Below are 19,616 nucleotides of genomic sequence, written 5' to 3'. Positions count from 1 at the left end.
CTTGACATCTGGTGGGAGGGCGTTCCACAGGGCGGGCGCCACCACTGAGAAGGCCCTCTGCCTGGTTCCCTGTAACTTCACTTCTCGCAGGGAGGGAACCGCCAGAAGGCCCTCGGCACTGGACCTCAGTGTCCGGCAGAACGATGGGGGTGGAGACGCTCCTTCAGGTATCCTGGGCCTTTGAGGCCATTTAGGGCTTTCAAGGTCAGCACCAACACTTTGAATTGTGCTCGGAAACGTACTGGGAGCCAATGGAGGTCCTTCAGGACCGGTGTTATGTGGTCTCGGCGGCTGCTCCCAATCACCAGTCTGGCTGCCACATTCTGGATTAGTTGTTTCCGGGTCACCTTCAAAGGTAGCCCCACGTAGAGCGCATGGCAGTAGTCCAAGCGGGAGATAACTAGAGCATGCGCCACTCTGGCGAGACAGTCTGCGGGCAGGGAGGGTCTCATCCTGCGCACCAGATGGAGCTGGGAGACAGCTGCCCTGGACACAGAATTGACCTGCGCTATGATCTCCCTTCACTGTCGGAGGCAGTGCTGCTCCCGAAAGCCAGTTGCTGGAAACCGCAGGAGAGGAGAGTGGCTCTTGAGTTCGAATCCTGCTTGTGGATTTCCCATTGGGCCACTGTGAGAAAAGGAGACTAGGTTTGATTGGCCATTGGCCTGATCCTGCGGACTCATGTTCTGCGGTGGTTGATGAAGCGTCGGGTGGGGCAGGGATTGATCTCTCTCACCCACACCCTCTCTCTCTCTTCCAGCCCCGATTCCTCGACGTGGCGAGGCCAGAACAGGCGGACCCTGAGGGTGGGTATCTTCCCGTCGTCCATAGCAAAGCCGGAGGACGAAGCGCCCCCTGCTGGCACGCCGCAGATCAGCCTCCCGATCCGCAGCTCCTTCGTGCACCTGGGACACGGGGACATCGACCCCGAGCGCGGATGGGGCGCTCCGGACCGGATAGAGGAGTACGTCGTCATCAGGATGGGGGTGGGAATGGAGAAAGGTCTTCTCTAGTGTAAGGTTACCAGACGTTCCCGTTCCCCGGGGACAGTCCCCAGATTTACAAAACAGTCCCCTGACAAATGGGGACGCGGGTGGCGCTGTGGGTTAAACCACCGAGCCTAGGACTTGCCGATCAGAAGGTCGGTGGATCGAATCCCCATGACGGGGTGAGCTCCCGTTGCTCGGTCCCTGCTCCTGCCAACCTAGCAGTTCGAAAGCATGTCAAAGTGCAAGTAGATAAATAGGTACCGCTCTGGCGGGAATGTAAACGGCATTTCCATGCGCTGCTCTGGTTCACCAGAAGTGGCTTAGTCATGCTGGCCACATGACTCAGAAGCTGGACGCTGGCTCTCTTGGCTAGTAAAGCGAGATGAGCGCCACAACCCCAGAGTCGGCCACGATTGGACCTAATGATCAGGGGTCCCTTTACCTTTACCCCTGACAAAATCCATTGAAGTTGAAAAGTGTCCCTGGATTCATTGAAAAATATCTGGTAACCTTACCCTAGTGCTCATGTGTGCTTGCAGGTAAAAAGGTCAAGGAGCGCTGGACGGTTAAATCCAGTCAAAGGCTACAATGGGGTTGCGGCGCTCATCTTGCTTTCAGGCTGAAGGAGCCGGCGTTTGTCCGCAGACAGCTTTCTGGGTCATGTGGCCGGCAGGACTCAACCGCTTCTGTCGCAATGGAACACTGTGGCAGAAACCAGAGTGCATGGAAATACTATTTACCTACCATATTTTTCGTGCCATAAGACGCACCAGACCACAAGACGCACCTAGTTTTTGGAGGAGGAAAACAAGAAAAAAAATATTCTGAATCCCAGAAGCCAGAACAGCAAGAGGGATCGCTGCGCAGTGAAAGCGGCAATCCCTCTTGCTGTTCTGGCTTCTGGGATAGCTGCGCAGCCTGCATTCGCTCCATAAGACGCACACACATTTCCCCATACTTTTTAAGAGGGGAAAAAGTGAGTCTTATAGAGCAAAAAATACAGTACTTGCACTGGTGTGCTTTCGAACTGCTAGGTAGGCAGGAGCTGGGACCGAGCAACGGGGGTTCGCCCCGTCACGAGGATTCGAACCGCCGACCTTCTGATTGGCAAGCCCAAGAGGCTCGGTGGTTTAGACCACAGCGCCACCCGAACACAGAGGGAGTCATGCACAGGGACCCTGCAGCATTACATGTGCTCCCCCCGGTGGTCGGGGGTGAGACTGGCCCCAACCGCCTTCAGCTGCATTGTGACGCAGTTTGCAAGGAATAAAAGAAGCAATTAATTGGCAATTGAAACCATTAAGCTCCTGGCAACAATGTTTTTAGAAAGGGAAATGTTCTGAGCTGCTTCGGCAGGGAGATGAGGTTCTAAAAGTTGCAGGTCCAAAAGGATCAGCGGCTCAGGATTTCATGTTCGCCGGAAGGCCGGTCCGGGGAGTAGCTATTAGTAAAGCTGTGCAATTATTATTATCATCATTATTTTAAATATATGTAATTAGAGGGTTGTTTGTTTTCTACCCTAGGAAGAAACCGAAAGCACGGGCGGTTAACGCCAATCCCCAGAATCGAACTGGAGGCAAGCAGCTGTTGCAGTTGAGTCGTGAGTGTCTGCTTCACCCACCTTTAATCTATTATTATTATTATTATTATTATTATTATTATTATTAGTGCTCCAACAACTTAAGTCACTCTGAGAGAAGTTGTTGGAGCACCATTTGAATGGCAATGCCCATTATCTTGAGGGGGGCCCCTCAAATATTTTATTGGGGGGAGCGACGGCACCGAGGCCCTTAGGTGTCGGCTTCTATTCCAGCGACCACCCTTGCAAGATTTGCCACTCAATGGCTTTGTGAGGGAGTCCTGGCCCTGGACTCAGTGACGGATTTGGGTATAAGCTAAAGAAGTTATAGCTTAGGGCCCCACTCTTGGGGGCCCCCAAAAAAATTTAAAGGAGAAAAACCTAGATGTACATTTCCAAAATATAAGATAAAAAACAAATAAAATAAAACCTACTGACAGCAACAGTGTTTTGTGTTGTGTAGGCTCCTAGGATATAAGTCATGGGGCCCGCCTGCTAGCCTGCTCCCTAAAATATCCCTGGTTTGCTCCTTTCTGTATATAGGGTGCCTACATTCTGCATGGACTGGTTGCAGGGCAACATGGGCAGATGGCTTGAGATACCTATGAGGTCCATCAATGACCATATATCAACACAAAAAAAGACAGGGACAATTTGTTGTTGACAAAGGACAGCTGGACATATCAAGGGCCCATTACCTTCAGTGGCTTAGGGCCTCATCAAACCTAAATCTGGCCCAGGTTTACTTCCCGATTGGAGTGAGACTGAGCTGAGAAATAAGACTAAGAGCACATATCGATACAGGAATATATTAGATAAAATGTAAAAAAATGTACAATAATAAGGGTACATTCATTTGTAAAAAAAGAAACATACAACGGGATAGACAGGAAGTCTAGTGTGTTATTAAGTACAGTGGTACCTCGGGTTAAGTATTTAATTCGTTCTGGAGGTCCGTTCTTAACCTGAAACTGTTCTTAACCTGAAGCACCACTTTAGTTAATGGGGCCTCCTGCTGCCGCTGCGCAGCTGCCGCACGATTTCTGTTCTCATCCTAAAGCAAAGTTTTTAACCCGAGGTAATATTTCTGGGTTAGCGGAGTCTGTAACCTGAAGCGTATGTAACCCAAGGTACCACCGTATGTGATTTGGGGGGGGGGATTTGTTTTTTTCTCTTTGTTCTTCCTTTTTGTTTCGGTTTCATTTTCTTTCTAGGTATATAAAATTTGTATATAATTTTGGTATACATGTTTGGAAATTATATTACAGTAAGTCCTGTAACGTTTACCGATGTAATATAAGAATGTTAACAAATAAATAAAATGCAAATTAAAAAAAAAATCCCAATTCTCTCCAAAAAAATATATGCAATGCCATGTTTCTCTCATCCTTGCTTCTTTCTGGTCTTCCTTCCAGGTCTCTCCAAGAGCCTGGAGTCCCTTTCGGACTTCAGCGTCCTGCGGACCAAAGCACGGCTGCCCGCCTTCAAACCAGACCCTCCTGGCGTCCCTCCCCAACAGCGCCGTTTCAGCGATCTGCCAGGACCTCCGGCGCAGCAGCTGGAGCCGCGGTGTCGGAAACCTTTGTCCCGCTTGCCGAATCCGGCCCTGCCCTCCTGGGCCCTGCCCAAGCCCGACGGCCCTCCTCCAGGGGCCAGGGAGAAGGAGCAACGGCCGCCCAGACCCCCACCTCCGAAAGGGGTGCTGCCCCCAGCCCCATCTGGAGGGCAAAGGCCAACCCTGGCAGAGATCGAGAAGAAGATCAAAGAGGTGAGGGCACGGATTTGACCAAACGATGCCAAAGGCAGCAGCAAGGAGTCCTAGAAATGTAATAATAATACTAATAATAGTAATAATTTATTATTTATACCCCAGCCACTCTGGGCGGCTTCCACAAAGACCAAAAAGACACTAAGATGTCACACATTAAAAACTTCCCTGAACTTAAGATGTCTTCTGAATGTTGGGTAGTTGTTTATCTCTTTGACATCTGGTGGGAGGGCGTTCCACAGGGCGGGCGCCACCACCAAGAAGGCCCTCTGCCTGGTTCACTGTAGCTTTGCTTCTCACAATGAGGGAACCGCCAGAAGGCCCTCGGAGCTGGATCTCAGAATGATGGAGGTGGAGATGCTCCTTCAGGTCTACTGGGCCTTTGAGGCCGTTTAGGCTTGAAAGGTCAGCACCAACACTTTGAATTGTGCTCAGAAACATACTGGGAGCCAATGCAGTTCTCTCAGGACCGGTGTTATATGGTCTCGGCGGCCACTCCCAGTCACCTGTCTGGCTGCCGCATTCTGGATTAATTGCAGTTTCCAGGTCACCTTTAAAGGTAGCCCCATGTAATCAGTGACATGGTAAAAAGAAATATGTAAAAATGATTTGAGAAAAAAGGGACAAGACCAGAGTATTATTATGTCGAGACTAAACAAATGATATAAGGGATTAAGTTATAAAGAACACATGACAAGTGGCTTTAAAAAAGGAAAAGAAACCAAAGGCATAATAGGTTGAAATCTATAATAGGGTATAAGATTGGAAAGAGGGCAGGAAATTGCTGAATTTGATTGTGTAAAGGGGAACACAGAAAAGGGAGATGTGAGGAAGTCAGGAAAGAGGGTTATAAAGATAGTAAGCAAGGAATAATTTTTTTTCTGGTTTCTTTGTTGTTTTTGTCATTTTTGGTTTGTGCTATTTTTGACTGTTTTTCTCTCTTTTTTCTTCTTCTTTGACTGTGATATTTGTTTTATTATGTAAAACCTTAATAAACATTTATATAAAAAAATAAAAAATAAAGGTAGCCCCATGTAGAGCGCATTGCAGTAGTCCAAGCAAGAGATAACCAGAGTATGCGCCACTCTGGCCAGACAGTCCACAGGCAGGCAGGGTCTCATCCTGCGTACCAGATGGAGCTGGTAGACAGCTGCCCTGGACACAGAACTGACCTGTGTCTCCACGGACAGCGGTGAGTCCAGAATGACTCCCAGGCTGCGCACCTGGTCCTTCAGGGGCACAGTTGCCCCATTCAGGACCAGGGAATCCTCCACACCTGCCTGCCCCCTGTCCCCCAAAAACAGTACTTCTGTTTTGTCAGGATTCAGCCTCAATCTGTTAGCCGCCATCCATCCTCCAACCGCCTCCAGATACTCACACAGGACCTTCACCGCCTTCACTGGTTCTGATTTGAAAGAGAGGTAGAGCTGTGGAGTTTATAAGGGTCCCCGAGGGTCATCCAGTCTAACCCCCCGGCAATGCAGGGATCTTTTGCCCAGTGCGGCACTCAAACCCAGGACCCTGAGATTAAGAGGATTGTGCTCGACCGAATGAGCTGTCCCCGGAAGGGGGAGAGAATCCTATCGCTATTCGAATGGCAAAGCAAACTCTGCGAGTTTGTAGAAATGGCAAAATGGGCGGCAATTATTAGAGGCTGCTCGAATCAGAGAAAAATTAGAGAGTGGGATGGAGTGAAAAAATACAGTTCCGGAATTGAAATATTGATGGAGAATGTGTAAAACGTGCAGGGCTAAGCAAGGAAATAATAATAGAATCAATTGAATAATTATTAAATTGTAACAAGACAACAAGATGGGAGAAGTAAAATATTGGGATCACACATGGGTGAAGGGGAGTGGGGGGTATATGGGAACCTATAATATCATTTATAATATAATTTGTTAATTGCGTTGTATTTACATACAACAAAGGGAAGCCTAGAACAATTAGATATATTTTAATTTAGGTAATCAATGTAATAGGCTTATTTTAGAAAATGAATATGGATTTTGAATTTGATGTTTGTTAATTTTTTTTGGTTTTGAAATTAATTTTTTTTAGAAAAATGAAAAAAAAAAAGAATGAGCTATCCCAGAAATTGCTTTTGGTTGAGGCTGAGTCTCGCATTTACTTCTGGAAGATGGGAGGGACAATAAATAAATAAATATGGTTGATCCGATTTACGTCCTATGCCCTTTTAAAATGTGTTTTTTTTTGTGGGGGGGGGAGGGGGCTATTGGGGGGGTTGTTTTTATTTTTATTCTGTATTTTGTGGTTTTATATCTTGATTTTATTCCGAGACCCCTGGGTATACAGCGTTATATAAATTCAATTAAAAATAATACTAACAATTAATATATTATTAATAATGATGATGATAATAATAATGGAAAGGTAGGGGGCCGCCATGGTTCATAGGAAAGAGTAATAGAATTCTGTGCATGGTATCGTGGAATCGCAGCGCTGGGCCACCCAAAGGTCATTCAGCCCAACCCCCTTGCAGGAACCAATAATGGGTGCGGCTATGAATCGACCACCGGATAGCTCAGTTGCTTAGAGCGTGCTGCTGATAACGCCAAGGTTGCAGGTTCAATCACCATACGGGACAGCTCCATATTCTTCCGTTGCAGGGGGGTTGGACTGCATGATTCTCGGGGTTCCAGCTCTACAAGTCTATGATTCGAATCTTTTCCCCTCCCTGACGCCTTGCTCGCACCCAGTTGCAGGTTTGGAGGTCGCCCTGGGAATATTTTGCCTTTGACTCTGGCTGTTTGCCTCCCCAGGTAGAAGACAAGGTCCATGGCGCCACGACGGAAGAATGCCACGAGGCCTTGAGGGCGAGCGGTTGGGATGTTCAGAAAGCCAGCCAGTTGCTAAAGGTGAGAGGCCCGTTCTCCAGCGGCGCCCTGGCCCCCGTTCCGCGCAGAGACAGGGCTCTCGCTCGGCCGTCCCCAAATATTCCTCATCAGACCACAACAGCTGATGTAACACTAAAACTGGGTGTTGCGTTCCCAGAGCAAGGAAGGATTGGACTCTGATTAATAAAATATCCATTAGACTTGACCAGCAAGACTCTGGGAGGAGTGCGTATAATAATAATCCTCTCCACCCCTCGGCCCAGGTCGTTTTATTCACAAAAGAACTTTTTACGCAGTGTTCGTAAGAACCAATCAGATTTCCTCTGAGCATTTCAAAAAAAAACCACGTGGGACAAAGTTAGATCAGAAGAAATCCTGTTAACTACAAAGACTACTATTTCCTACTTGAGCATAGATGGGGGGAGATTGTGTAGATTTGACAACGCTGGCAGCGTCAAGGTAAGCCCAGCAGTGTAAATAAGTTTTGGTGGAAGTAATAATGGAAGATGGAATGGTTTAGTTTTTTGTAAAATAAGCAGGGATTTGTGATATGCAAAATGAACCATGGAAAGAGAAGAAGAGAAGAGATTTTGGATGTTTTAAAGGAGGGGATCCTTTAAGCTGCAATTTCCACGTCGCAGTGGGTTGCGCTGTTGTTGTTGTTTAGTCGTTTAGTCGTGTCCGCCTAACACGTTTAGTCGTGTTCGTTCCTTTCCTCCCCCTAAAATATAGTCCGCCCCCCCCCCACAAGGTCTGAGGGACAGTGGACCGGCCCCCTGCTGAAAAAGTTTGCTGACCCCTGATGTAAGTCATGGGCCCTGCCCACTCGCCTGCCCCCTAAAATATCACAGGTTTTCTCCTTTCTATATATAGGGTGCCTACATTCTGCATGGACTGGTTGCAGGGCAACATGCGCAAATGGATTGAGATACCTATGAGGTCCATAAATGACCATAGAGCATATATTTGACCCCCAAAACACCAACAATTTGTTGTTGACAAAGGACAGCTGGACATAGAAAGGGCCTCATTACCTACAGTATCTTAGGGCCTCATCAAACCTAAATCCAGCCCTGCTCCCAAGGAAGACCTTTCCACTGCTGAACAGCTCTTGTTGTTGAGTTGTTTAGTTGTGTCCGCCTCTTTGTGACCCCCTGGACCAGAGCACGCCAGGCCCTCCTGTCTTCCACTGCCTCCCGCAGTTTGGTCAAACTCATGCTGGTCCCTTCGAGAACACTGTCCCACCATCTCATCCTCTGTCGTCCCCTTCTCCTTGTGCCCTCCATCTTTCCCAACATCTTTTTCCAGGGAGTCTTCTCTTCTCATGAGGTGGCCAAAGTCTTGGAGCTTCAGCTTCAGGATCTGTCCTTCCAGTGAGCACTCAGGGCTGATTTCCTTCAGAATGGAGAGGTTGGATCTTCTTGCAGTCCATGGGACTCTCAAGAGTCTCCTCCAGCACCAGAATTCAAAAGCATCCATTCTCCAGCGATCAGCCTTCTTTATGGTCCAGCTCTCACTTCCATACATCACTATGAACAGCTCTTACTATCAGAAAATTCTTCCTGGTCTTGAGTCGCAATCTCCTTTCCTGTTCCTTCTATTATTCATTCCTTCTACCATTCATTTATTTATTTTGTGAAACTTATATGCTGCTTGATTGTAGAGAAAAGGTTAGAAGAACCAAAGTGATCACTAAGGGAAATCAAGAGCAGCATTGTAAGACTGTTGGAAGGTTAAAAGTAACAATAGGCTAAAAAAATATTAAAACTTTCTAAGCATCTAAGCTTTCTTGAACCAAAAATGTTTTTAGCAGGTGCCGAAAAGAGCACCGCAAATTCCATGACTGGTGTCAGCAGGCGGAGAGTTCCACAGTTGTGCACTATAAGAACGATTTCTTGCAAATGTGGAACGGGTATTTCATAGAATTGTAGGACACCAAAGGTCATCCAGTCCAACCCCCTGCCATGCAGGAAAATCCTGCCCACAGCCATCCCTGGGTGGATTCGAACCACCAACCTTCTGCTTAACAGACCGATGCACTGAGTGTCAGTTCTGCACATCAGAAGCAGCCCGATGGGCATGTATGGCGATCTCTCATAGCTGCCCCGAGAAACCCTTTCTGGTCTCGGCTCCCTCTGACGCGGTCTCCTTCTGTTCCGCAGGTGAACCAGCTCTTCCACCTGAGCTCTCATTCCCGGGAAGAGTGCCGGTGGATCCTGGAGAAACATCGATGGAACCTGGCCATGGCCTCTCGCTATGTGCTCAGCCGGGGGCTGCGGACCTGACCTGCATTTTGCGAAAGACAACAGGAGGGTGTGAAACTCTTCAGAGACAGAACAAAAAGGCACCTCCGTTTGACGTCTTCCAAGCGGCAAAGCTCGTTGTAAACGCAAAGCGAGGCCAATGCATCTCCCTTAGGTGGCAAATCTTTGCTGACCCGCCGTGGGGCTTTGGGGGGATTCTGCGAGACCTCCAGCAATCCTGCCCCTGGCTCTCATGCAGCTTCCACAAACCTGGTGCCCTCAGCAGAACTCAGAAGCGCAAGGTGCCTTCATGCAAGTCCTAGAAGGGCCTGCTGGATCCGACCCATGGCCCACCCAGTTCAGCATTTTGTTCTCCCAGTGGCCAACCAGCTGCCCCACTGGGAAGCGCCAGCATGATCACACCTAGGCCCTTTCTCAGATGTCGCAGTAATAATACAGTCGTGCCTCAGAAGTCGAGCGGAATCCGTTCCGGAAGTCTGTTTGACTTCCAAAACGTTTGGAAACCAAGGCGCGGCTTCCGATTGGCTGTAGGAAGCTCCTGCAGCCAATCGGAAGCTGCGTTGGACGTTCAGGTTCCAAAGAATGTTTGCAAACCGGAACACTCGCTTCTGGGTTTGCGGCGTTCGGGAGACAAAACGTCTGAGTCACAAGGCGTTCGGGATCCGAGGTACGACTGTACAGATAAAACCAATAAATACGGAAAGAGAAAGGAGAAAAACGACGACAACAATAATTTGTTAGATCTACTATTTTCTGTGCAAATGCTTTGGGGTGCTCCAATGTTTCCTTTCCAGTTGGCTTAGATTTCGTTGAAGTTCCGTCATACGTCACATAACCTGCCCTCTGTGCTCTTGAAACCAGGCCCGTCTTACCCATAGAGGCTAGTGGCGCGGGGCGCCAAGTTCTGGAGGGCGCCAGGCGAGAGTCCAGGGAACACCGAACGAGCGCACTGAGCGAGTGAGGGTGCCTGCGCCACTCCCGCCGGCTCGGTTTTCCCCCTTTTAGTCTGCAGGCACAGAATTCTGCGGGGCACCAGAAGGCTAAAAGGGGAAAAACTGAGCCGACACCCATCAGGAGTGGCGCATGCGCCCTCGCTCACTTGGCGCAGGCCTGTTTGCTCAGTCTGCTGCCTGCCGTGGTGCTGCGTCCAGCCTCTGCCTCTTCCCCACCGGAGGAGCTGCCCTCCAGCCGCTGCCCGCCTCCTCCAGCCCTAAAAAAAAGTTCAGCTCTGGGAAAGGGAAGGGGGGCGCCAGAGGGATCTTTGCACCATGGTGCTGGATATGTTTAAGACGGCCCTGCTCAAAACTGAAGCACCTTCCTGTTCCCAAATCCTTAACTTTGGAGCATAAAGAACAACTCCCCCTTCTCCAGAATTACCCACCCTTTTAATTGGCCCCCATCAGCCCAAAGGGTGAGATGATTCATTCTCAGTAGCTAAAATTGCTCCCCTTGCCTCCAGATCACAACACCTCCGCTAGGGCTCCCCCACTGGCCTTATCCGAATGACACTGGACCTGGTGCAAGGCAGCTAACCATGTTGGAGAACGGCTGCTCTAACTCATCCATTTTGTCTACTTTGCGGTGGGGTAGATGACCCTTGGGTCCCTTCCAACTCTGTTTAAGTCTATAATTCCGCCCACAGCAGAGAGGCGTTTGTGACTTTTCTGTCTCCCTCTCTCTCCCTCCTCGTTTGTCCATTAAGAAAAGGCAGGTGAAGGGATCCCCACCTGATGTTCCTTTAGTGTTAAAGGACCCCGTTTTTTTAAGGTTCTGCTCTCGCTGAGAAGGCTAAACTCGCATCTTGACCTGGAGTTCTGCGTCACTGCAAACCCTGCAAAAATAAAAATCCTATAGAAAGCAAACAGCGCTAGAGGTGGAACGGAAAGGAGATTGTTAGCCGCTTTGAGACTCCTTTGTTGTTGTTTAGTCGTTTAGTCGTGTCCGCCTCTTCGTGACCCCCTGGACCAGAGGACGCCAGGCACTCCTGTCTTCCACTGCCTCCCGCAGTTTGTTCAAACTCATGCTGGTAGCTTCGAGAACACTGTCCCACCATCTCGTCCTCCGTCGTCCCCTTCTCCTTGTGCCCTCCATCTTTCCCAACATCAGGGTCTTTTCCAGGGAGTCTTCTCTTCTCATGAGGTGGCCAAAGTCTTGGAGCCTCAGCTTCAGGATCTGTCCTTCCAATGAGCACTCACGGCTGATTTCCTTCAGAATGGAGAGGTTTGATCTTCTTGCAGTCCATGGGACTCTCAAGAGTCTCCTCCAGCACCAGAATTCAAAAGCATCCATTCTTGGGCAACCAGCCTTCTTTATGGTCCAGCTCTCACTTCCATACCTCACCACTGGGAAAACCAGAGCTTTTACTATAAGGACCTTTGTTGGCAAGGTGATGTCTCTACTTTTTAAGATGCAGTCTAGGTTTGTCATTGCTTTTCTCCCAAGAAGCAGGCGTCTTTTTTGAGACTCCTTAGGGTAGTGATAAAGCGGGATATCAAATCCAAACTCCTCCCTCCTTCCCTCTGCATTTGAATTTGCAACTCTGCGCACATTTCCCCGAACACAACAGATATTACCTCTAAGCCAAACTTCCCCTTTTCCCTACGGACCACTTGAAAATTGCTGAGGGCCTCGGTGAAGCCTCCAGTCATCCTTTCTGCCTCTTGTAGGAATCACAATGCACTGTTCTGGATGATGTACGGTTTTTAATTGTATTTTTATTGCTTTGTTTATGTCTTACACTGTGCTTTGCGGCACTGCAATTTAAGTTCCAAAGCAACAGTCTTGCTGCTTCCCCTCGCTGTCTTTTGGGCTGATAATTCTCTCCTTTCACGTGGCCTCTCCCTCGGAGTAAACCCATCTGAACTGTGCTGCTAACGTTCTGCTTTTGTAGGGAGACCCAACAGAGGATCCGTCCTTCCAGTCCAAAATGATAGAGGAGTCCGACAGACAGCAGTTATCAGATTACATATCTCCCTCTGCACACTTTTCCGTCTCTCTGGATGGTGTATAATGTGCGTGTCGCATTTGTAAATATGGTGTAAATGAGTGAATAAATGAGATACTGTGTAAATATTGCCGCCCAGGTAGTTTGTGTGTGACGGTGCAACAGGGTTTATTTTTTGGGGGGGGGGTTGCTGAGGCTGCTTTGGGTGGTGATGTCACCGGGGGAAGTCCGTGGTGATGTCATGGTGGTAGCACTTGGAGACGGTGGTTAATTGGGAGACTGGAATGAAAGGGGTCTGAACACCTCGGACAGTTCATGGGTAGGCAGCCTAAGGCCCTGGGGCTGGATCCGGCCCAATTGCCTTCTCAATCCGGCCCGCGGACGGTCCGGGAATCAGTGTGTTTTTACATGAGTAGAATGTGCGCTTTTATTTCAAATGCATCTCTGGGTTATTTGTGGGGCCTGCCTGGTGTTTTTACAGGAGTAGAAGGTGTGCTTTTAAAATGCATCTCTGGATTATTTGTGGGGCATAGAAATACATTCATTCCCCCCCCCAATATAGTCCGGCCCCCACATGGTCTGAGGGATGGTGGGCCGGCCCACAGCTGAAAAAGGTTGTTGACCCCTGGTTTATTATTTCTCTTTGAACATCTGTGTTTATTTGATGCATGAGAGGCAAAGGCCTGGAAACGATGCCTTATGAGGAACGGCTAAGGGAGCTGGGCATGTTTAGCCTGGAGAAGAGGAGGTTAAGGGGTGATATGATAGCCATGTTCAAATATATCAAAGGATGTCACATAGAGGAGGGAGAAAGGTTGTTTTCTGCTGCTCCAGAGAAGCGGACACGGAGCAATGGCTCCAAACTACAAGAAAGAAGATTCCACCTAAACATTAGGAAGAACTTCCTGACAGTAAGAGCTGTTTGACAGTGGAATTTGCTGCCAAGGAGTGTGGTGGAGTCTCCTTCTTTGGAGGTCTTTAAGCAGAGGCTTGACAACCATATGTCAGGAGTGCTCTGATGGTGTTTCCTGCTTGGCAGGGGGTTGGACTCGATGGCCCTTGGGGTCTCTTCCAACTCTAGGATTCTATGATTCTATTCTATGATTCTATGAGAATCCAACTTAGAAACACTGATATGGAGTTGTTTTTTTGGAGGGCTGTTTTACAATTTTTTTTTAGGGGGACAGCACCACACATGCATGCACCAAGTCAGTGTGGACATGTTTAAAACCTGACTTATGTTTGCATGTGCTGAATCTAGAGGTCTTAGTAGGCCACAAGCTGGATGCGAGTCCACAGTTTGACGCAGCAGCAAAAAAAAAAGGCTACTGTAATTCTAGACTGCATCAACAGCAGTCTTGTGTCCAGACCAAGGGAAGTTATGGTACTGCTCTGTTCTGCCTTGGCCAGACCACACCTGTATACCTTGGTTCTCAAACTTAATCCGTTCCGGAAGTCCGTTCCAAAACCAAAACGTTCCAAAACCAAGGCACGCTTTCCCATAGAAATCAACGCAAAACGGGTTAATCCGTTCCAGACTTTTAAAAACAACCCATAAAACAGCAATTTAACATGACGTTTACTCCCTAATGTGACGGGACGCAGGTGGCACTGTGGGTTAAACCACAGAGCCTAGGACTTGCCGATCAGAAGATCGGTGGTTCGAATCCCTGTGACGGGGCAAGCTCCCGTTGCTTGGTCCCTGCTTCTGCCAACCTAGCCATTCGAAAGCATGTCAAAGTGCAAGTAGATCAATAGGTACCGCTCTGGCGGGAAGGTAAATGGCGTTTCCATGCGCTGCTCTGGTTCACCAGAAGCGGCTTAGCCATGCTGGCCACATGACCCAGAAGCTGTACGTCGGCTCCCTCGGCCAATAAAGCGAGATGAGCACTGCAACCCCAGAGTCAGGGGTCCCTTTACCTTTACCTTTACTCCCTAACGAGATCATCGATCCATGAAATGAAAGCAATAAACAATGTACAGCAGCCACACAATCAATCAGTAGCTGAACTGGGTTCCACACAGCCACAAAAACGCAAAATAAATAGGAAAAACAGGCAGACCTCAGCGTAACACTCAAAATGGAGCACAATCGGCTTCCGGAAAAAGTTCGCAAACCGGAACATTTACTTCCGGGTTTGCGGCGTTTGGGTTCCAAGTTGTTTCGAGTCCCAAGGCGTTTGAGAACCAAGGGACCACTGTACTGTGTCCAGTTCTGGGTACCAGAGTTTAAGGAGGATGTTCACAAGTTGGAATGTGTGCAGAGGGCGACCAAGATGATCAAGGGTCTGGGAACCAAGCCTGATGAGGAACGGTTGAAGGAGTTGGGGATGTTTAGACTGGAGAAGAGAATGTGAAGAGAGATGGATAGCCATCTTCAAATATCCGAAGGGCCATCACCTGGAAGGTGGAGCAAGCTACTTTTCTCCAGCTCTAGAGTAGGTCCTTGAACCCATGGATTCCAGTTACGAGAAAGGAGATTGCGACTCTAAGATTCTATGATGCTATGTTCTTAATACTTAAATTGATGTATCAATTTTTCCATCAACACTTAGAATCATAGAATCATAGAATCCCTAGAGTTGGAAGAGACCACAAGGGCCATCGAGTCCAACCCCCTGCCAAGCAGGAAACACCATCAGAGCACTCCTGACATATGGTTGTCAAGCCTCTGCTTAAAGACCTCCAAAGAAGGAGACTCCACCACACTCCTTGGCAGCAAATTCCACTGTCAAACAGCTCTTACTGTCAGGAAGTTCTTCCTAATGTTTAGGTGGAATCTTCTTTCTTGTAGTTTGGATCCATTGCTCCGTGTCCGCTTCTCTGGAGCAGCAGAAAACAACCTTTCTCCCTCCTCTATGTGACATCCTTTTATATAGATTAGATTCCACCTAAACATTAGGAAGAACTTCCTGACAGTGAGAGCTGTTTGACAGTGGAATTTGCTGCCAAGGAGTGTGGTGGAGTCTCCTTCTTTGAAGGTCTTTAAGCAGAGGCTTGACAACCATATGTCAGGAGTGCTGTGATGGTGTTTGCTGCTTGGCAGGGGGTTGGACTCAATGGCCCTTGTGGTCTCTTCCAACTCTATGATTCTATGATTCTATGAATCTATATATTTGAACATGGCTATCATATCACCCCTTAACCTCCTCTTCTCCAGGCTAAACATGCCCAGCTCCCTTAGCCGTTCCTCATAAGGCATCATTTCCAGGCCTTTGACATAGGCGCCGACTCCATGGGGCCTGAGGGGGCCCGAGCCCCCTCAAAAATTCGTTTGGGGGGGCTCCGCCCCCCCAATAATTTAAGAAAATTATTAGTTATATTATGCTTTGTAAAATCACAAAATTATGTTGGTATTTTTTATTTTCCTTGTTTGACGATAGTTACCTTTTAAAATACATTCAGTAATAAGTTAAAACAAAGCCACTCCCGATCTAGAGAGGGGGTGGGGTTGCGGGCTCTCGACCCATCAACAATGTCGTGGGGCTGGCGTCAGCCCCACGAGAAGCGGGGATTCCCCCTAGCTCATTAATATTCACCGCCCACGGCGGCAGCCAATCGGCTGCCGCAAAGGGCGGGCCCTCACAGGTTCACTTGAGGTCGGGGCAGCCCGGGGCTCTCCCCTTTCGTTCCCCCAGCAGCAGCGGTTTGGAGGTCTTGGGCCCCCCCAATATTTTTTTATAAGTTGGTATGGGCCCCCGCCCCCCAATATTTTTTATAAGTCGGCGCCCCTGGCCTTTGACCATTTTGGTTGCCCTCCTCTGGACACGTTCCAGTTTGTCAGTGTCCTTCTTGAACTGTGGTGCCCAGAACTGGACACAGTACTCCAGGTGAGGTCTGACCAGAGCAGAATACAGTGGCACTATTACTTCCCTTGATCTAGATGCTATACTCCTATTGATGCAGCCCAGAATTGCATTGGCTTTTTTAGCTGCCGCGTCACCCTGTTGGCTCATGTCAACTTCCAATGCTTCTTCTAATAGACTTCCAAAGCAATAACAAAACATCACAGAAGCTGCAGAGTTGAGCTTTTGGGAGGTGGTACTCCCAGAAGCACACTGCAATCTCTTTGCGTTTCTTCCCCAACCACGCCGACGACGTTCTCCTCCTCATACACCTGGTCAGTGCTGATTTCCCAAGTCCCAGCCTGACGCTCTAACCACTACACCCCACTGCTTTCCTAAGGTCCTTCTGCTTTGGGGCAGCTCTATAAATTAAGTAGGTAAATTGATACAGGGAAACCAAAATGTCCCTCAGAGAAGGCTCTGAATATTTTCCCCAAAGCTTGAATTTGTTTTATTCTGCACTGTTTCATTCGATGCAAACTGCTTTGATATTCCTTCTTTAAAATATAACGCAGTGTGGAATTGAAATGAACAGTAATGCTAACAAATTCCACAGGGGGAGAAAAGAAAGATTTGTAGACCTTTCATTGTGATGACCTGCAAGCCAGGTTTAAGGCAATTAGCTTTTATAGTCGCGTTTCAAACAGAGCTCTGGGAGAGATGAGATCGCAGGGGGTTGGACTGGATGATAATAAAATAAAATAAAATAATAATAATAATAATAGTAATAATAATATATTATTTATTCCCCACCCATTTGGCTGAGTTTCCAGAGCCACTCTGGGCAGCTCCCAATTGAGTGTTAAAAACAATACAGCATTAAATATTAAAAACTTCCCTGAACAGGGCTGCCTTCAGATGTCTTTGAAAGATAGGATAGCTGCTTATTTTCTTGACATCTGAAGGGAGGGCATTCCACAGGGCGGGCCCCACCACTGAGAAGGCCCTCTGCCTGGTTCCCTGTGACCTCACTTCTCGCAGGGAGGGAACCGCCAGAAGGCCCTCGGCGCTGGACCTCAGTGTCCGGGCAGAACGATGGGGGTGGAGACGCTCCTTCAGGTCTACTGGGCCTTTGAGGCCATTTAGGGCTTTCAAGGTCAGCACCAACACTTTGAATTGTGCTCGGAAACGTACTGGGAGCCAGTGTAGGTCTTTCAAGACTGGTGTTATATGGTCTTGGTGGCCGCTCCCAGTCCCCAGTCTAGCTGCTGCATTCTGGATTAGTTGCAGTTTCCGGGTGACCTTCAACCCCACATAGAGCCCATAGCAGGAGTCCAAGCGAGAGATAACCAGAGCATGCGCCACTCTGGTGAGACAGTTTGCGGGCAGGTAGGGTCTCATCCTGCGTACCGGATGGAGCTGGTAAACAGCTGCCCTGGACACAGAATTGACCTGCGCCTCCATGGACAGCGATGAGTCCAGAATGGCTCCCAGGCTGCACACCTGGTCCTTTAGGGGCACAGTTGCCCCATTCAGGACCAGGGAGTCCCCCACACCTGCCCGCCTCCCGTACTTCTGTCTTGTCAGGATTCAACCTCCATCCATTAGCCGCCATCCATCCTCCAACCGCCTACAGACACTCACACAGGACCTTCACCGCCTTCACTGGTTCCGATTTGAAAGAGAGGTAGAACTGGGTATCATCTACATACTGGATGACCCTCGGATCGAGGCGTCGGGAGAAAAGTTACGAGGCGACGCAACGGACTGCAGAACAACTACATACATTTATTCTTTGGTTTGCTGCGGAGGAAAAGAAGGTACGGTCAAGGAAACAAGGCACTCGCCTCTCTTGCATCCCCCCCCCGAAGGAACCGCTCCTTCTACAATCCCGTTCGCCTGTCCGGCTCAACACCAGCTCTGAAGACGCCAGCCATGGCCAAGTCGATGAAACGCGAGCCAATTGTCCTGCCGCTCGCCTCGACCTCTCTGAAGTTTTAACAGCTTGACGATGGCTGGGTTTCGTCACGTGCAACCCGCCAACATCGTGCAAATCGCCTCTCGCTCCTTCACAGCCTCCGTCCTCGTGAGCCGCCGCTGTCAACTCGAGACTCAAAAGGCTTCGACTTTTACCCTCTTTGTTTTCTTTTGGGGCGGTGGAGGGGTGAGGAGGGTCTAAAATACCCCCCATCCATTTCCTCTCTCTATTCCCCCTCCGGTGACCCAAACCCACCGCAAGACACCAGAGGTGTAAACATTTAAATATATATATATATATATATAAAACACAAAGAATGTTAAGTGATATTATGCAAGCGTTGGGTTTCCTCGGCGTACGGGAAGGTGCTGCTGCAAACCCGACGTTAGAGGGGAACAACAACAACCCCCCATCCCTTTTTTATATTTTTTTTAAAAAAGGATAGACAGGGGCGTTCCCAAGTTTAGTGGTTAAGGCAATGTGGCGTGGATGACCAGTGTGCAGATCTGTGAAGTGGTTTGATATTTCGGTCGGAGACCAGAGGCTTTGGCAGAAGCCCAGAAGAGATTAAATGGGGATGAGGGCCTAGTTCTGACAGTGAACCCCCCCCCCCCAGAAGAAAAAAAATGTACAAGGGAGGTTTGGGAAGGAGCTGAATGATACAACATCCACGCTCTCTTGCGCTTCCTCTCATGGCACAACAACAAAGCCTGCTTTCTTAAAGTCATTTTCTCCAACATTATACCTTCCATATCTCTCTCTCTCTCTCTCTCTCTCTCTCTCTCTCTCTCTCTCTCTCACACACACACACACACACACACACACACACACACACACTCAGGCTCTGTGCCATTCATTCAGTTAAGAGCACACTGCGCCACTGCACAATGGGTATTTTGAGGCGCCCACAACAATATTTCAAATTTTCCTAATGTGCCCTGGGGTCTAAAGAACGCTGGGGACTCCTGCCCTAAACCAACGAAGGCTAGTTTCAAAACCAAACACCGAGCGAAAACAACCAGAAATGGAGCAAAACTCGGGACTGCGGCCCTCGCTCACCTTGCACATCATGTGTCTCAGAAATGGGACGCAAAACTTGCGCAGCAGCACCTGGGGAACTCCCTCCCACAGGGACGGCCACCAACCCAGACAACTCTAAAAGAGGATTTGACACCCTCACGGAAGAGGCAAAGGCTATCACAACGGCTATGCCTCTGCAGTCGGAGGCAGCCATGCGCCTGAATACCCGTTGCTGAAATCCACAGGTGGGGAAAGGGCCCATGTTCGAATCCTGATGGTGGTTCTCCATAAGGGGCATCCGGTTGGCCGCTGTGAGAACGGGGTGCTGAGCCAGATGGATCCTGACCCGGCAGGCTCTTAACTTTTTATTGCATGTTTATGACCTGGCTACAGCTCATCATTGCGATGCCTGGAATCTCCCAAGCCCAATA

The 19,616-nt window shown here is 48.7% G+C and overlaps 1 protein-coding gene across 2 annotated transcripts in view; it reads left to right on the top strand.

Annotated features, from left to right (window-relative positions):
* TNK1 (tyrosine kinase non receptor 1) overlaps window positions 1–12,528 on the top strand; it is a 49,466-nt gene extending 36,938 nt beyond the window's left edge. For both annotated transcript variants that reach the window (XM_081835685.1, XM_081835684.1), the window contains 6 exons: window positions 761–964; window positions 2,513–2,589; window positions 3,984–4,336; window positions 7,120–7,215; window positions 9,357–11,379; window positions 11,935–12,528. In XM_081835685.1, coding sequence (XP_081691811.1) covers window positions 761–964; window positions 2,513–2,589; window positions 3,984–4,336; window positions 7,120–7,215; window positions 9,357–9,479 — 853 coding nt within the window. In that variant the 3' untranslated portion in view covers window positions 9,480–11,379; window positions 11,935–12,528. The remainder of the gene's footprint in view (window positions 1–760; window positions 965–2,512; window positions 2,590–3,983; window positions 4,337–7,119; window positions 7,216–9,356; window positions 11,380–11,934) is intronic.
* Window positions 12,529–19,616: the final 7,088 nt, after the last annotated feature.

This window comes from Podarcis erhardii (assembly GCF_964252035.2).
Source record: "Podarcis erhardii genome assembly, chromosome: 13".
Classification (NCBI taxonomy): domain Eukaryota; kingdom Metazoa; phylum Chordata; class Lepidosauria; order Squamata; family Lacertidae; genus Podarcis; species Podarcis erhardii.
Note: the sequence above shows the minus strand (reverse complement) of the source record. Positions and strands in the feature narration are given on the sequence as shown.